This window comes from Megascapheus bottae, chromosome 28 (genome assembly GCF_031878675.1).
Source record: "Megascapheus bottae isolate mThoBot1 chromosome 28, mThoBot2.hap1, whole genome shotgun sequence".
Classification (NCBI taxonomy): domain Eukaryota; kingdom Metazoa; phylum Chordata; class Mammalia; order Rodentia; family Geomyidae; genus Megascapheus; species Megascapheus bottae.
The window spans coordinates 15,499,823-15,518,954 of record NC_143536.1 but is presented as its reverse complement, the minus strand read 5'-3'; the positions used below and the strand labels follow the sequence as shown (position 1 = coordinate 15,518,954).

Below are 19,132 nucleotides of genomic sequence, written 5' to 3'. Positions count from 1 at the left end.
AACCACAATCTCAGTTCTCAGTGCATCTGGATCTATGCTATCATTTCCATTGTTCTATTATGTATTCCAATCCCACCAACTCTGTAAAGTTTTGGGTTTGTCTGTTTATATGGTTTGGGGACTAATCCCAGAACTCTTGATCTGCCACTGAGCTGTACCCGCAGTCCCCTCTTCTTTATTTTTTTTTCATTTATGATTGTCATTGTGTCAGTCATTCTCCCTTCCCCCCTCCCATACATACCTTTTAATCTAGTAAAACCCAACTCTTTGTTTTATTGATAACCCTATTCCCTACTTTGTTTATCTCTGCTCTGGTCTATATTATTTTCTTTTACTAAGCTTTGATTTTACTTTGTTCTTAATTTGCTGTTTCCTTAAGGTATAAAAATATATTGCTGATATGAAATCTTTTCACATTATAGCATTTTAAGATAGATAGATAGATACATAGATAGATAGATAGATAGATAGATAGATAGATAGATAGATAGATAGATAGATAGAGGCTCTACTTTCACTGTGTCTCGTAACTTTCATTTATCTCAATATTTTTTCTAGTTTTTCTTGTGGCCCCCTCTTTGAATCATTGGTTATTTAACAGTGTTTTTAAATTCTATTGTATTTTTCAATTGTACTATGGCTCAAGTGGTAGAGTGCTAGCTTTGAGCAAAAGAAGCTCAGGGACAGTGTGCCCAGGCCCTGAGTTCAAGGGCCTGGACTGGCAGTAATAATTACAATTATAATAATATAGAATATATTAAGGCCTCCAGGCACTGGTGACTCACACCTGTAATCCTAGTTACTCAGAGGACTGAGATGAGCATTATGGTTTGAAGCCTGCCCAGGCAGAAAGAGCAGGAAAGTCCATGAGACTTTTATCTATCATTAATTGGCTAAAAGTGGAACTTAACTCAAGTGATAGTAATAGCCTTGAGCAAAAAGAGGTTCAGGGGCAGTGCCCAGACCTCATTCAAGTTGTAGGATATAATATCGATAATAATTCAATTTAAAAGTAAAATAAGGAGCCAGGTGCCATGGTTGAGATCTGAAGATCAAAGTTCAAAGCCAGCCTGGGCAGAAAAGGACCTCAGAGTCTTATCTCCAGTTAACCTCTAGAAAGGAAGTGGGGCTTAACCCAAGGACAAAGCATAGCCTTGAGCTAAAGGGCGCCCCATGACCCACCAATAGAGGGGGAGGGAGGAAAAGGGGAAGAGGAGAGGGAGAGGGGAAAGAGAAGAGAGAGAGGACTGGAGTTTGGTGAAGAGGTAGAGTGCTTGCCTGGCATGCACAAAGACCTGGGTTTGATTCCTCAGTACCACATACACAGAAAAAAGCTGGCTAAAGTGGTAGAACTCCAGCCTTGAGAAACCCCCAGGACTGGCAAATAAAAATAAAAAAATAAATTAAGGGGGACCAGGAGTTTGACCTAGTTGTAGAGTGCTTGCCTAGCATGCACGAAGACCTGTGTTCGATTCCTCAGTACCGCATACACAGAAAAAGCCAGAAATGGTATTGTGGCTCAAGTGGTAGAGCTCTAGCCTACCACTTGGGAAAGTTCAAAGGACAGTGCCCAGGCCCTGAGTTCAAGCCCCAGGACTGGCAAAAAAAAAAGGTAATTAGGACCTATTTTGTGAGCTAGCATATATGGTGTCCTCCTGATTATTCTGGTCCAATTGAAATGTGTGTGCTGCTGTTTGGTGGAGTGGTCTGTATTTGAATCTGTTTGACCTCAGGTATTGACCTCAGGCCTTCTCTCCTTCCTTTCTTTCCTCCTTCCACTTTTTCTTCTTTTTTTTTAACCTCCCAGTACCAGCATATAAGTTCACAACTTTACACTGCTTAAGCTGATGCTCTGTCCCTACAGCCACACACACACACAACCCTAAGATTTTATTACTTTGTGGATAGGGTCTTAGGTTTTTGTCTGGGCTCTACCTAATGCCACCCACCTAGCTAGGATTACAAGTAGGGCCCACCCTACCTGGGCCTCAGGTCTCTCTTATTAATCATCTGGTTGCTCTGTTGCTTACTGGAAGTACAATGTTTTACTTTCCTATTGTAAAGTATGAATTTCTTCATTTTTGACAGTATTTTCTTTATATATTTAGGTGCTGTGATGTTTGTTGCATGCATGTTTATAATCTTTTATGTAGTATTTACATCTTCTTGGTGATCTCTTTCATCACAAAATGTGTAGCATAACAATCTCATGACAGTCTATTTTGTCTGGTATTACAGCAGGTTAAAAATTCTTAATCCTCAAATCCAAAATGTGCAATGCCCACAATTGGAAACTTTTTGACTGGCATCATAACATCTCAAGTAGAAAGTTCACATCTGAGCTCATGTCCATGGTCAGAGCCCTGGTACATCAAATATACTGTATAAAATACTTTTGAGCCAGTCGTGGTGGCTCACGCCTGTAAATCCTTACTACTCAGGAGGCTGAGATCTGAGGATTGCAGTTCAAAGCCAGCCTAGGCACTAAAGACTAAAGACCATGAGACTCTTATTGCTAGTTATAAGCGACCAAAAAAATAAATAAATAAACTTTTGAAGACTGAATTTGATTTCCCCAGCACCAAACAAAAGGCAAAGTAAAATTGATTTTAGGTCATATGTATGAAGTATATTTGAGACATAAATGAATTTCATGTTTAGACTTAGTTTGCATTCCTATGATAGCTGATTTATGTATTTGCAAATATTCCAAAATCTAAAACACTCATGGTCCCAGCGATTTCAGATGGGGACACTCGAATGTATATAGCCATTACTTCTGTCTTTGGTCAGTATTTGCATGGAATGTCTTCTTTAATCCTTTTCATTCAACCTAAGCATGTCCTGAAATCTATAGTTCATTCCTAGTAGACAACATACAGTTGATTCTATTGTGTGTCTATGTGTGCACACCAGTCTTGGGCCTTGAACCCAAGGCCTTATTGCTGTCCCTGAGCTTTTTTGCTAAAGACTAGCATTCTACCTCTTTAAGATAAGAATGTCAAGGAGGACTGGGAGTGTGGCCTAGTGGTAGAGTGCTTGCCTAGCATGCACAAAGCCCTAAGTTCCATTCCTCTGTACCGTATACACAGAAAAATCCGGAAATGGTGCCGTGGCTCAAGTGGTAAAGCACTAGCCTTGAGAAAGTCCAAGGACAGAGCCCAGGACCTGAGTTCAAGGCCCAGGACAGGGATTGGGGGGCGGGGGAAAGAGGGTCAAGAAGGGGGAGCTGGGCACAGTGGCTCACACCTGTAATCCTAGCTACTCAGGAGGCTGAGATCTGAGGATCAAGGTTCAAAGCCAGCTCAGGTACAAAAGGACCTGAGACTCTTATCTCCAATTAACCTCTAGAAAACGGGAAGTGGAGCTTGGCTCAAGGGTAGGGTGATAGCCTTGAGCTGAAGAACTCAAGGATAGTACCCAGCTTTCTAGAGCTCAGAGCCCAGGCTCAGACTTCAAGCCCCACTACTGACCAAAAACAAAGAGCTAGTCTGTTTGTATTTACAGTATAACTCAGAGATAAAAAACTTGCCTTTTTAAATTTTGTGTAATGTTATGAGGTTTTTTGTTTGTTTGTTTTGTTGGCATTTCGAGATAAAGAGTTCTCATTATGTTTCCCAGGCTGAGCAGACTCCTGTCACAAGTGATTTTCTTGTCTCAGCCCCTAAGTAGCGGGGACTACAGGAACATATCACCACACCCAGCTTTTATGCCTCTCATTTTCTCCATTACTCTCTTCTCTGTGTGGCTGTTTGTTTTTTTTTCTTAGTGACATATTTAGATTCCCTCTTGCTTCCTTTTGTCTGTTTTCTGTAGATATTTTCTTTGTGGTTACCTGGGAATTATGTAAAACATTCTGAAATGACAGCTGGTAATTTAATTTCAATTTCACATGAATTCTCCTTCACTGTAGCTCTATCCTGCCCATTTTGAGTTATTAATACCATAAATTATTTAGAGAGACAAATTATATCTTATATGTGGTATATGTACTAGATTTTTTTATTGCTTTTGTCTTACAAATGCTATGAGAACAGCTGGGCACTGAGTTGGTGGCTCACACTTGTAATCCTAGCTACTTAGAAGGCTAAAGGATCATAATTGGAAGCCAGCCTGGGCATGAAAGTTGGCAAACTCTTTTATCTCCAATTATCTACGAAAAAGCAGAAAGTAGAGCTGTGGATCAAGTGGTAAAGCTCTAGCTTCGAGCAAGAAAAGCTCAGAGATGACACCTAGGCCCTGAATTCAAATCTAGGACCAGGACCAAAAAAAGTGGATAGGAGGCATGTCACCAGTGATAAAATGTCAGCCAGTGAGCAAAAGCATCAGATCAAGAGTTCAAATTTGATCTTAGATGGGAAGAAAAAACATCCAGGTGCTAGAGGCTCACACCTATAAACCCAGCTACCGAGGAAACTGAGATCTGAGGATCACATTTCAAAGCCAGACCTGGCATGAAAGTCTGTGAGACTCATCTCTAACTAACCAACAAAAAGCTGGAAGTGGAGCTGTGGCTCAAGTAGTAAAATGCTAACTTTGAAAATGTTCAGAGAGCTCTCAGGCCCTGAGTTCAAGCCTCAGAATCAAAAAGGAAAAAAAGTAAAAGTAGAATTATCAAACAAAATCAATAATAACCGGCTTGGGTGGGACTTTAGCTTTTTGCTGTTTTAAGAATGAGTCTCAGAGGCCGGGAGTTTGGCCTAGTGGTAGAGTGCTTGCCTAGCATGCATGAAGACCCGGGTTCGACTCCTTGGTACCACATACATAGAAAAAAAGCCGGAAGTGGTGCTGAGGCTCAAGTGGTAGAGCTCTAGTCTTGAGAAAGTCCAAGGACAGTGCCCAGGCCCTGAGCTCAAGCCCAGGACTGGCCAAAAAAAAAAAGAATGAGTCTCAGTGGCTCAGTTTGGCCTAGTGGTAGAGTGCTTGCCTAGCATGCACAAAGACCCAGGTTCAATTCCTCAGTACCACATATTCATAGAAAAAAAACGGAAATGGTGCTATGGCTCAAGTGGTAGAGCTCTAGCCTTGAGAAAGCCCAAGGACAGCACTCAGGCCCTGAGATCAAGCCCCAGGACTGGCCAAAAATAAAAATATAACCTGGCCACTATTGGCTCATGCCAGCAATGCTAGCTACTCGGAAAGCAAAATTCTTAGGATTATGGTTCAAAGTAATCCTAGTGCGGAAAGATTTTAGACTCTTTATCTCTAATAACCCATCAAAAAAGCCTGAAGTAGAGGTTAGTTCAAGTGATAAAGTAAAAAAGCTAAGGTGTCCAGGACCTGTTTTCAAACCCAGGTGGGACCAAAAAAAAAAACCACACAAAAAAAACTTTTTTGTCTTTAATCATCTTCTTGTTAAATTTATTTTGTTTGGATTTTGATTATTACCATTTCTCTCCCTCCCCATATCCTTTTTGTCCCATAATAGCTTGCTTAGATTGGACTCAGCTTATCATTGTTTCATGATCTCTATTATAGTCTGCTTATTTTACATCTGTGTTTGTTTACTTAGAAACAAGGTGTTGCTGTGTTGTCCAGTCTGGTCTTGATCTGCTGAGCTCAAGTGCTGGAACTGTAGGCATATGCCACATCTGGCTCATAAGCTGTTTAGTTTTGCCCTGCTTTTTCTAAATTGAACCAGTTTTGGAATATTTGCAGTACTAATCTCTTGCAAGACATTTTAGTTAATTAATATGAATTTCTTAACCATGTGCTGGTGGCTCACCCCTGCTGAGAGAGAGAGAGAGAGAGAGAGAGAGAGAGAGAGAGAGAGAGAGAGAGAGAGAGAGAGAGAGAGAGAGAGAGAGAGAGAGAGAGAGAGAGAATATTTACTACTTGACCCAGGAGTTTTACATACTATTTTTTGTGTGTGCTGCTCCTGGAGCTTGAACTAAGAGCCTGGGTGCTGTCCCTGAGCTTTCTCAAGGCTAGAGCTCTACCACTTGAGCCACAGCTCTACTTCTGGGGTTTTGGGGAGGATTAATTGGAAGTAGGAGTCACCACACCTTTTCTTGCCCAGGCTAGCTTTGATCTCAGTCTCCTGAGTAGCTAGGGAGGGTTACAGGCAGTACCCAGATGTCCTTCTGTTTTGACTACTGAGGATAATTTCTGTCCAATCATTGTAAGATAAGTGTTACTTTAGTCTTTTTTTTTTGCCAGTCCTGGGCTTGAACTCAAAGCCTGAGCACTGTCCTTGGACTTTCTCAAGGCTAGAGCTCTACCACTTGAGTCTCTATGTATGTGGTACTGAGGAATCGAACCCAGGTCTTTATGCATGCTAGGCAAGCACTCTACCACTAGGCCAAACTCCCAGCCCCTAGTCTTTGATAATATATCTCTTGCCATCTTTAACTTTCAACTTCCTATATCCATGTTAATGTGTTGTTTTGTTTTCTAGTTTGTTTGATGCTAGAGGTGGATCCTGGGGCCTTGCTTGTGGTAGACAAGTGTTCTACACTGAGCCCCAGCCATAAGAACAACAACCTTATGTATAAATAACGTCTTAGCTGGATTTAAATTTTTAGCTTGTAAAGGATTTCTCTCCCCTTCTTTGTATTTTCTCTTCCCCTCCCCTTCCCTACCTGTCTCTGTCTGTCTGTCTGCCCCCCCCCCCATGAGAGGTTCTTGTAGCCCAGGTTGGCCTAAAACTCACAATCTTCCTGCCTTAGATTCCCAAGTATTGGTATTATAGGCATGTACCACCAAGCCCAGCAAGACTATTTTTCTAATATGTTAAAAATACTAATTTATTGTGACTCTTAGAATCGCTTCCTTAGTAAAAAGGCAGAAGCAGCACTCTACAGTCTTTCACTCTAAGATTTTCAGTTTAATTATATGAAGTATTTCTCATATTATTTCTTTGCATGTTTTTTCCTCCCTCTGGACTCTCATGCATCTCATGGAACTCACTGCCGTCCTGTCTGCCTGCCTATCCTTTCTTTTTCCTTTTTTGTCTTTTGTTTTCGTTTTGTTTTGTTTTTTACCATTCCTAGGACTTGAACTCTGGGTCTAGGCACTGTTCCTGAGCTTCTTTTGCTCAATGCTAGCACTCAGCTACTTGAGCCATAGTGCCGCTTCTTGCTTTTTCTGAGTAATTTTTTGGAAATAAGACTATTTCCTGCCAAGGCTGGCTTCAAGCCACAGTCCTTACATCTCAGCCTTCTAGTAGCTAGGATTACAGGCATAAGCCACAGGCACCCAGCTGTACTGGTTCTTAGCAGATGTATTTACGGCTACTAAGTTCTTAGTAGCCGTAATTACAGCTAGATGTGTTGTCACATTTATTTCCAAATCTTGGGTTTCTCTTCCTGTTGTGTCGTTGGGCCTGCCACTTCCCCACGGAAGCTGCTCTCAGGCGGGTCTGCTCTCCACCTGTGCAGCAGAGACTGCCACTCAGTGCATGAGGCAGCCAACCCAAGAGCCACCAGCCAGGCACCAGGCACCTCCTCGCCCTCAGCCTGACCTCCAGTGCCTAGAGAGCATCAGCTCGAGGAGCAGCCTTTCCTCAGTGTCCACCTCCTCTTCTCAGCCCCGCTGAGGCCCAGGGCGGGCCGAGGATCAGGGCCTGCTTCTCTCCCTTCCCCAGCACTGCACTCCACCCGCACACGCGCCCAGCCGAGCCGCCCCACCGCAAAGCTCTACCCGGGGTCATCACTCGAGGAGGACTCGTTCTCTGCCCCCTTTGGTCTCGCCAATTCTGAGCCAGGAAAGTCCCCCCATGGTCTAAGAATCCTCTCCCACGTTTCCACTCAGCTGCCACTTTGTGTCCACAGGGGCTGCGGAAGAGGGAGCTGCTAAAGGAGCTGCTGCCGGTCATCGGGCAGAACCTCCGATTCCAGCGCCTCTTCACCGAGTGCCAGGAACAGCTGGACATCCTGAGGGACAAGTAGCCTGCCCTGGCCTGCCTCAGCTGCAGCACAGGCAGGGCCCCGCTCTCACTGCCGACAGTCGCCCAGAGCCAGCCCCCCCCTGGCTGGCTGCAGTGGGATGAGGAGACGCTGGCAGGAGACATGCTGTCCTGGGCCGGTGCCGCGCTGGGCGTGCCCCGCGTCCTGGGCCTGAGGTTGCCTCGAAGAGAGGAAGCTCGTCCCTCCTCCAGGGCCCCCACAAGGCGGTGGGACCGGGGCTCTGCCCAGCTGCCCTGGGGCCAGCTAGGCCCTCCTAGGCCTGCCGTCTCCAGCTCAGTCCTGAGGTGGACGCCAGCCCCTGCCACTGCGGGTGCCATGCTGCTTCCACCATGACGAATGAGCCATTTGTGAGAGCAAGAATCCAGAAACATTAGGTATCACACAGTCAGCAGACTGACCTAAGACCTGTGTAAGAGGAAAGCTGTTCCAACACACGGACTATTTTTGTACTAGAATTTGCTAACTTGTCATATGGAATTTCCTTTGGCCGATAATCAGGATATCCCTATAAGTTCCTTGGACATTGGTTACTTGTAGGAAATTTAAACTCTAATTATGACAGCTACACTGAAAAATAATTGTACTGAAATTAACTTGTCTATCTTCATTTGGTTTAATTTTTAAATGTTTGTAAAAAGAGACTTTTTTGGGGGATGGGGCACAGGGGAGGGTAATTTCTTTTTTAAGTGTAAAATAAATGAAGACGCATTGGATATCAAACGCATCTGGCCTGGCCTGCCTTTGCCTTTTACCATCCCCTGGCCTCTCCAGTGGGCAGTGACAGAACATGGGAACCCGAAAGGACCTTGTTAAATCATCGGATTTCGCCTCTCCCCCCACACCTCATCTCTTTCTTTCTTTGTTTTTCTTGGTACCAAGGCTTGAACTCAGCCTTTTGCTCTTATTTGGCTTCCCTCACAGCTAACACTCTTATTACCCGAATTTGACTCTACACTTCCAGCCTGGTTTTTCTGCTGGTTAGTTGGAATAAGAATCATGGAAAATATTCTACCACCACTCCTGGTGTGAAGCCTTTATCCCCAGGTCTCAGCCTCCTGAGTAGCTCGGATGACAGCATGAGCCTCCAGCAACCTGCTACAAGTTCACCTCGGTGTGGGGTCACGTCAGGCCCATCTGGAGTAAGCACGGGCCACCTTTGACATGGTCCCAAATGAGGTTCTAGACTAACTGAGAACCAGTCCCAAATGAGGTTCTAGACTAACTGAGAACCAGTCCCAAATGAGGTTTTGGCGGCCAGTGGATACTTGGCCTATTTCCTGGTGGAAACAAAATGAAACAAAAAGTTAAGTACAAATATGTGGTGATGCGGACCTGTAATCCTAGGGCTTCAGAAGTGGAGGCAAAAGGATCCTGAGTTTTGAGGACACCCTGGGCTACATAGACCCTGTCTTGAATGATCAGGAAAGATGAATCTTGGAAAGCAGACATGACACTAATGCACATCAGAGGAGTCAGATTAACAGACCTTCAGGGTGACCAGAAACCCCCTCATTGACTTTCTGCCCGCTACATACATGTGATTCCGCATCTAGTGAATAGGACAAGGCCTGGGTGGCTCTGACCTCTGACATCTCAATGTTTCCCTGTCTAGATCCCTTCTCCCTGCTTCACATGTCCCAGGTCTGGATGGGACCCAGAGGCGCATAGATACATGCTCAGCAATGCCAGAGTGCAATGGGCTACCTAGGAACTGTGTGTGTGTGTGTGTGTGTACACGTGCATGCATGTGCCAGTCCTGGAGCTTGAACTCTGGGCCTAAGACACTGTCCCCAAGCTTCTTTTGCTCAAGGTTTAGGGTTCCCCCACTGGAACCACAGTGCCACCTGTGGCTTTTTCGGAGTAGTTTTGGAGAAAAGAGTCTCATGGACTTGTTTGCCCAGGCTGGCTTCAAGCCGTGATAGGATTACAGTCATGAGCCACCAGTGCTACCTGGGAACTTTGCTGGAAGGAGTAGAAAACAGTTTCTATTGGTCAGACAGCTCGTCAACAAAACATTGAGAACTTTGGGCAACCACTGTGTGGTACACACGCGCAGCAGGCTTGACTAGGATCCAAAGTTGCCCCTCTGCCTTATCTTTTTTCAAAAGAGATGAAAGGAGCCAGGCACGGTGGCTCACGCCTGTAATCCTAGCTACTCAGGAGACTGAGATCTGAGGATCGTAGTCAAAGCCAGACCAGGCACTAAAGTCCTTGAGAGTCTGATCTCCAGTTAACCACAAGCAAATCAGAAGTGGTGCTGGAGCTTAAGGGATAGGGGCGGTAGCCTTGAGCTGAAGTGCTCAGAGACAGTACCTAAGCCCAGAGTTCGAGCCCCATGACTGACCAAAAAAAGAAAGATGAAGGGATTAGAAAGGGCTCATTATAAGGACAAATGGATGGGTTAGGCCAAGTCCTGACCTCTGGAAAAATGCTCCCTTCAGCCAGGTCGCTGGTGGCTTATACAACTCAGGAAGCTAAGATCTGAAGATTGTGGGTCAAAACCAACCTGGACAGAAAAGTCTGTGAGACTCTCATCTCCAGTTAACCAGCAAAAAGCCAGAAATGGAGCTGTGGCTCAAGTGGTACAGTGCCAACTTTAAGAAGAAATACAGCTTAGGGACAACATCCATGCCTTCAGTTCAAACTCTTAGACTGGCACCAGAATAAAAAACAAAAATATTCCTTCAGAGTTTGTATAAAGCCCTGGGTTTGATTCCTCAGTACTGCATACATAGAAAAAGCCAGAAGTAGTGCTGTGATAGAGCACTAGCCTTGAGAAAGCTCAAGAACAGTGCCCAGGCCCTGAGTTCAAGCTCCAGGACTGGATGTGTGTGTGTGTGTGTGTGTGTGTGTGTGTGTGTGTGTGTGTGTGTGTGTGTGTGTGTGTGTGTGTGTGTGTGTGTGTGTTCCTAGATACTCAAAGAGGCTGAGGTTTAAAGATAAGCGTTCCAAGCCAGCCTGGGCAGGAAAGTCCCTGGAAACTCGTAGCTCTAGTTAACCACTAAAAAAGCTGGAAGTAGAGTTGTGGCTCAAGTGACAAAATGCCAGCCTTGAGCAAAGAAAAACTAAAGGATAATATCCAGGCTATGAGTTCAAGTCTAAATACTGGAAGAAAAAGTAAGCCCTAGATTCTGTAGGGCAGCCTGGAGCATTCTGCTGTGTTGTTAGATCCACACTGTCCGTTAAGAAAACTACCATGTCAGAAAACCATTGCATTCAGGAAAAGGGACCATCTGGAAGAAACAGATTAAATGACTCTACTCAGCTGGGAATAGGGCTTTGCTTTTGGTAACCATAGGGAAAAAAAGCCATAACCCACAGGCTTGGAGTATATCCTTGGAAATGTTTGCCTTATACTAGAAAATAATAAAAGCACTTTACAGGTTCTATCTAACAGAAAAGAAAAGCAAGCCTCAAAGGATCTAAGTAACAATTATGTTGCAAAGATCAAGGAGAATAGGAATCTTCAACATCCAACAAGATAGTACAGGTTTCTTAACAGTTGTTCAGTAGTCAGAGAAGGCACATGATAAAACAAGGAGGTGGCCCCAGATGAGGCTGAATAATCTCATGTCCAATCCAAACTGACCACGAATTTATACTCAGAATTAGCAGAGCCATGTGGACCTGCACATGTCCCTGAGCTTTTTCTTTTTCCTTTCCTTTCTTTTTTTTTTTTTTTGTCAGTCCTGGGGCTTGAACTCAGAGCCTTAGCACTGTCCTTCGGCTTTTTCCTCAAGGCTAGTGCTCTACCACTTGGGCCACAGCACCATTGGCAACTTTTCTATGTATGTGGTACTGAGGAATTGAACCCGGTCTTTGTGCATGTTAGGTAAGCATTCTACCACTAGGCCAAACTCCCAGCCCATCCCTGAACTTTTTCTGCTCAAAGCCAGTGTTCTACCCCTTAGAGCCACAGCACCACTTCTGGTTTCTGATGGTTAACAGGAGATAAGTCTCTCAGACTTTCCTGCTTGATCTGGCTTTGAACCTTGATCCTCAGATCTCAGCTTCCTGAGTAACTACAATTACAGACATGAGCCACCAGCACCCAGCCTCATTTAACTTTTTTTTTTTTTTTTTTTTTTTTTGCCAGTCTTGGGCTTGGACTCAGGGCCTGAGCACTGTCCTTGGATTTTCTCAAGGCTAGAGCTCTACCACTTGAGCCACAGCACCACGTCCAGATTTTTCTATGTATGTGGTACTGAGGAATGAAGCCTGGGTCTTCGTGCATGCTAGGCAAGCACTGTACCACTAGGCCAAACTCCTGGCCCCCATTTAACTTTTTTAACATGATAAATGTAGGAAGTTCAAGTCTATGTCTGATAATTTCATTATCTCAATCCTCTTAAGTCTACTGTATCTTGTGATATTTTATTCCTTAAGAGGTTATATTTTGGGGGGCGGGAGTTTGGCCTAGTGGTTAAAGTGCTTGCCTAGCATGCATGAAGACCCAGGTTCGGTTCCTCGGTACCGCATACATAGAAAAAAGCTGGAAGTGGTGCTGAGGCTCAAGTGGTAGAGCTCTAGCCTTGAGAAAGTCCAAGGACAGTGCTCAGGCCCTGAGCTCAAGCCCAGGACTGGCAAAAAAAAAAAAAAAAAAGAATGCGTATGCATATTTCAAAAAGACTAAAGTACCTCAAACATAAGATGATATTCTTGCATCTCGAACTGTGAATCCAACATAAATTTTGCCGTCTTGTCATTTCTTTCTTTCTTTCTTTATTGCTTATGTGTTCATTGCAGGGCTAAGGTTGGACTCGGGGCCTGGCATAGGCTAAAACCAGTGTCTACCACTAAGTAGCAGCTGCACTCACCTGAGCCAATCCGAAATGTACAGTGCAGTGATGTAAGTACCTGCAAACTGTTGTGTAGCTGTTGACACAGGCGTCCCATGGGCCACCACTATCCCCATCACCACCATCAGCTTTTAGCTTTTCCTGTGTATGTAGTACCAAGGAATCAAACCCAGGGCTTCCTACATGCTGGCAAACACTCTACCACTAGGCAACATTCCTGGCCCATGAATAGCTTTTTTTTTTTTCATGGCAGTCCTGGGGCTTGAACTCAAGGCCTGAGCACTGTCCTTGGGCTTTCTCAAGGCTAGTGCTCTACCACTTGAGCCACAACACCACTTCCCTCCAGCTTTTCTGTGTATGTAGTACCCAGGAATCAAACCCAGATTTTCACGCATGCTAAGCGTTAGGAGGCTGAGATCTGAGAATGGAGGCTTAAAGCCAGCACAGGCACAAAAACATGAGAAGTCTTATCTCCAGTGAACTGCCAGAAAACTGAATGTGGCTTTAGGGCTTAAGTGATAGAGCACTATAGCCTTGAGCTGAAGAGCTCGGAAACAGTGCCCAGGCCCAGAGTTCAAACCTCATGACCAACACCCCCTCCCCCACAAAAAAGTATTAATCATCTTTGGGACTTGTGGTGAGAGGAGATCAAGCATGAAACCCCATAGCATGGTCCTTTTATAGGCTCATTAATATATCAGCTTGGTTAGTATATATCTTCTTTATTTTGCTTATGTGTCAATGAATAGTAATATGTGTCAATGAATCGTGTGTCAATCTGTCAATGAATAAAAATGTATTTTATGTGTATATGCTAATGCCAAGCAATCCCTTAGTTTTTTTCACTCAAGACTGATATTCTATCCCTTGAGACGCACCTTCCCTTTTGGCTTTTTTTAGTGCATAATTGGAGATGAGTCTTGTGAATTTTTTTTCCCATTCTAGCTTCAAACTTCAATCCTCTAGGTCTCAGTCTCCTTGTACGTGTGAGCCACTGGCTTTTAACTGGGCTAACTCCTCTCTCTCTCTCTTCTTCTTCTGTTTATATGGATTGCTTCCCCCTGCTGAACAATGTTGAAGGCTGTTTTCTTTTTGTATAAACAAGGAAGAACTATGGGGGAGAGACAGTAATTGGGTGATTGTGATCCTAGCTACTCAGAAGGCTGAAACCCGAAGAATGACTGCTTAATGTCAGCCCTATCAGAAAAGTCTGTGCGACTCCATCTCCATTAAGCAGAAAAAAAGAAAAAAATCAGGCTGAGCTCTGTGCTGGTGGCTCCAGGAGGCTGAGCACATAGTATTGAGTTCAAGCTGAAGTGAAGGCATAAAATAAGAAATGGGGGCCGGGAGTTTGGCCTAGTGGTAGAGTGCTTGCCTAGCATGCACGAAGACCCGGGTTCGATTCCTCAATACCACCATACATAGAAAAAAAGCCAGAAGTGGTGCTGAGGCTCAAGTGGTAGAGCTCTAGCCTTGAGAAAACCCAAGAACAGTGCTCAGGCCCTGAGCTCAAGCCCAGGACTGGCAAAAAATAAATAAATAAATAAATAAGAAATGGGGTGGGGGAGGAAGAGGAGCCAGGTGTGGTGACTCACACCTGTAATCCTAGCTACTAAGGAGGCTGAGTTATGAGGATGCTTGTTCAAAGCCAGCCAGAAGTTTGTGAGACTCTATCTCCAATTAACCACAGCAAACTGGAAGTGGCACTGTGGCTCAAGTGATAGAGTGCTCAGGGATAGTGCCCAGGCCCTTGAGTATAAGGCCCAGGAACCCTCCCTCCCCTCCTGTACCCCCCCACACACACAGACCACCACATACACAGAACAAAAAACTCCTTTTTTTTGGTTGGTTATAGGGCTTGAACGCTGGGCCTGGGCATGGTCCCTGAGCTCTTTAGCTCAAGAATAGCACTCTACCACCTTGAGCCACAGTACCACTTCCAGTTTTCTGGTGGTTACAGGCCTGATCCACTGGTACCTGGCTACACAACAAATTTTACATTTATTTATTTGTCTTTTTTTTTTTTTGCCAGTCCTGGGGCTCAAACTCATGGCCTGGGCACTGTCCTTGGACATTTTATTTTAGCTCAAGGCTATCACTCTGCCACTTGAGCCACAGTGCCACTTCCAGCTTTTTCTGTATATGTGGTACCGAGGAATCAAACCTAGGGCTTCATGCATACTAGGTGAACACTCTACCATTAGGCCACACTCCCAGCCCTTGCATTATATATATATATATATATATATATATATATATATATATATATATATATATATATATTCCCCCCCACCCCGTGGGTCATGGAGCTTGAACTCAGCCTGGGCACTGTCCCTGAGCTAAAGGCTACCTCCCTACCCTTGAACCAAGCCTCATTTCCCATTTTCTAGAGGTTAATTGCAGATAAGAATCTCAGGTCCTTTTGTGCCATGGCTGGCTTTGAACCTTGATCCTCAAGTCTCAGCCTCCTGAGTAGCTACAATTATAGGCATGAGCCACCATGCCCAGCTCTGTAATTTTTTTTCCCAAGGGGAGTGTGAAAACAAAACAAGAATGTGACAGACATGTAGTCTCTTTATAGAAACATTGATGGTCAAAAAAAAAAAAAGTATTGGGGCCTGGAGTTTGGCTTACCTAGCATGCACAAAAAGGCACAAAAAGCAGGATTCAATTCTTCGGTACCACATACATAGAAAAAAAGCCAGAAGTGGTGCTGTGGCTCAAGTGGTAGAGCTCTAGCCTTGAGAAAACCCAAGGACAGTGCTCAGGCCCTGAGTTCAAGGCCCAGAATTAGCAAAAATAACAACAACCAAAAAAAAACAAAAACAAAACATTTAAGGGCCGGGAGTTTAGCCTAGTGGTAGAGTGCTTGCCTAGCATGCACAAAGAGGTGGGTTCGATTCCTTGGTACCACATACGTAGAAAAAAGCCAGAAATGGTGCTGTGGCTCAAGTGGTAGAGTTCTAGCCTTGAGAAAGCCCAAAGACAATGCCCAGGCTCTTGAGTTCAATGCCTAGTACTGGCAAGAAAAAAAAAAAAGTGTTATAAGTGAACTTGGGGAAGAGGCAAAAAAGAAAAGAAAAAATAACATTGACGGTCATCTTCTGTATATTCAGGTCGGAGATTTCCACTGTTACTGTGAAACATTGCCCGTGAGTGTCCATGGAAAGTGGCAGTGAGCACAGGCTTTTCTAGACCGCATGGCCAGTAAGTAGCGGAATCCAGGTGGAATGGTGGTGAGTGGTGACATGGCGCCCTCTTGTGGTGGCCATCAACCCCTTCATAGCCCTAATCTGAATTTGCGTTGATTCCTAAAGGAGATTACTTTTCTCTGTGAGATGCTAAATATGTTGAACTTCACTTAGCACAAGCTCTTTGAAACCAGTCTAATCATAACTTAAAATGTTTCAAGTCAGTGGAGATTTCATTTGTGATCTGGGGTTATTTGATCAAAAGACACCTCTATTTTCCTGAACATGTATTTAGTGCCATCTTTTATTATTTCCTTGATGACTTCAGTTCTCTGTAATTTCCATGCCATCAGTCCACCCATTTGAAACATACAACGCGCTGACTAGTGGACTTCTAGACTTGTGGAACCACCACAGAGGAAGCATTTTAGGATTCATCCACCTTTCTACAAAGTTTCCTTCAGCCTATACTAGTCATGCCCACCTAGCCTGGGGCAGCTTCATCCTGATTTCTGCTTCAGGAGAGTGGCCTCTGTGGGGTGGGGGGTGGGGGGGATGTGCACGCGCATGCGCGCACTGCTTTCTTTTCTATAAGATTAGTGCTCTACTGTCAAGAGACAGAGGTGAGGTTTAGTGAACCTTCCCTTTAAATGTAGGAACTCTTGGGCCTGGAGTTTGGCCTAGTGGTAGAGTGCTTGCATAGCAGGCACGAAGATCCGGGCTCAATTCTTCAATACCACATATATAGAAAAAAAAGCCAGGAGGCTGGGAGTTTGGCCTAGTGGTTAAAGTGCTTGCCTAGCATGCATGAAGACCCGGATTCGATTCCTCGGTACCACATACATAGAAAAAAAAAAGCCGGAAGTGGTGCTGAGGCTCAAGTGGTAGAGCTCTAGCCTTGAGAAAGCCCCAGGACAGTGCTCAGGCCCTAAGCTCGATCCCAGGACTGGCCAAAAAAAAAAAAAAGAAAGAAAGAAAGAAAAGCAAACCAGCCATCCAGAACAGAGCTAGCCCATAGCTTTTAAAGACAAAAACCACATGTTGGGGTGGAGACAAAGCCCCAGTATAAACAAAGGCACCCTGAGAGGCACCAAGAGCAGGGTCTTCCTGGGACTAAACAACAGGATGCATTTACAAATCCTCTCTGGTCTAAACTACATGGATTTATCTGCAATTCAAGGATGGTTTGTCTCATCTCTAGGCCTTGGAAGCTGGTTAGGCATAGCCAGCCCCCAACACCTACTTAGACCTAGATTTTCCCTTACTTCAACAAGAGTTCTTTACATATTCTATAGATATAGATATAAATATTTCTCTCTATAGCTTGCTCTTTATTTTTCTAATGCTACCTTGTTTTTAGTCCATTTGTGCTATTTTATACCTAAGATTTGAGAAATTTATAAAGAATAGAAACATATTAGCTGGGTGTTGGTGGGTCATACCTGTAATCGTAGCTACTCAGAAGGCTGAGATCTGAGGATCCAGGTTCAAAGCCTGCCCAGGCATGAAAGCTCATGAGACTCTTATCTCCAATTAATGCATTTCTCACAGTTCTGGAGCCGGGAAGTACAAAGTTTTGATGTCTGTTTGGGGAGCCATTTCTACTTCTAAGATGTCATCATATTGCTGTGTCCTCCAGGGGCTGTGCAGTGCGCTCTGTCATAGCAGGGCATGCTGGGAGTGTGATAGATGGGCACAAAGGAGCCAAACTTTCTCCAGCATAACCTTTAATGACAGCATTAACTTGTTAGTGGTGTCACTGGACACCAGTGAAGTTTAGTAAATTTTCCTTTAAAGATAGAAACTCTTCCCCTGTGGTCCTTGACTTGATGGCAGAATAAGAATTTCTGAACATATTACTATGGTAAGAAAATCTGGCAGAGCTTTATTGAGTAAGTAAACAAGCACGTAAGCAGAAAGACAAGCAGAAAGGCAGGGGCACATTCTAGCAGAGTGTGGATGCTCTCACAAGGAGATACACACACACACACACACACACACACACACACACGCAGCTCCTTAGCTGTTAGGGTATTTATATAGTAAGGCAGGGGATCTGGCTTCAGAGTTATGCAAAGGAAGATACTTTGTCAGGCCAGGAACGTGGCCTATAGGGTAGTGTGCTTGCTTAGCATGCACAAAACCCTGGTTCAATTCCTTGTTACAAAGTACACAGAAAAACCTGGAAATGGCGCTGTGACCCAAGTCGTAGAGGCCTAGCCTTGAGCAAAAAGTGTCAGTGATAGCCGAGTGCAGTAACAATGCCCAGGCCCAGAGTTCAAGCCCCAGGGCTGGGGAAAAAAAAGGAGGGGGGGATTGTGTTTGCTCTAATCACATTTGATGTTACTTTCTGAATTTCCAGGTAAGAATACATTCTGCCATAAAACAGATCCTTATCCTTGAGATAAGGAGGTTCCCTCTTATCTACATTTGGGGCAGGAGATGGCTTAAGTTTGGGGGAAGCATTTTTCTCAGGAAAGGATAATCCTGTCAGACAAGTGTTAATTCTTGGGGTGAGGAATCATCCTTCAGGAAGAGATGCATCCTGTTGTCTCTCTTTGAAGCAAAGATGGCAATTCTATGTTTCTAAATTTCTGAGTTGCCTTTACCAGGCCTCATTTTCCTCAAATTACCCTGTCTCAATGAGATGAAGTCTTCATGTCCTAAACAAGTCCTGGAATTTCTCCAAAAAAAAATCTATCTATCTATCTATCTATCTATCTATCTATCTATCTATCTATCTCTATATCTATCTATATATTCAAAGCATAGTGAATGTGAGGCTCTGAGTTCAAATCCAACTATCACACATACACAAAAGAAAGATGCCTTAGCCAGGCACGGTAGCTCACACCTATAATCCTAACTATTCAGGAGGCTGAGATCGGAGGATCAAGGTTCAAATCCAGCTCCAGCACAAAAGGACCTGAGACTCTTATCTCCAATTAACCTCTAGAAAACAGGAAGTGGGGCTTGGCTCAAGGGTAGGGCAATAGCTTGAGCTAAAGAGCTCAGGGACAGCGCCCAGGCCAGAGTTCAAGCCCCATGACCCACAAAATAAAAAAAATAAAAAAGATACCTTAGATCTAAGGTCATGAAAATTCTCAGTATTTTCCTTTAGGTTTTTGTGGAGTGTATTTGTCAGTGGTAGGGCTTGAACTCAAGGCCTGGGCTCTTTTGCTCAAGGCTTGTGCTCTGTTACTTTGAGCGACAGTTCCACTTCCAATTTTTCTGG

General features: G+C 44.2%; 1 protein-coding gene across 4 annotated transcripts in view; it reads left to right on the top strand.

Moving 5' to 3' along the window:
• The window catches only part of Hira (histone cell cycle regulator), a 101,351-nt gene extending 92,724 nt beyond the window's left edge, over positions 1–8,627 (top strand). For all 4 annotated transcript variants that reach the window (XM_090320619.1, XM_090320620.1, XM_090320621.1 and 1 more), the window contains one exon: positions 7,773–8,627. In XM_090320619.1, the coding sequence (XP_090176745.1) occupies positions 7,773–7,889 (117 nt within the window). In that variant the 3' untranslated portion in view covers positions 7,890–8,627. The remainder of the gene's footprint in view (positions 1–7,772) is intronic.
• The last annotated feature ends 10,505 nt before the right edge of the window (positions 8,628–19,132 follow it).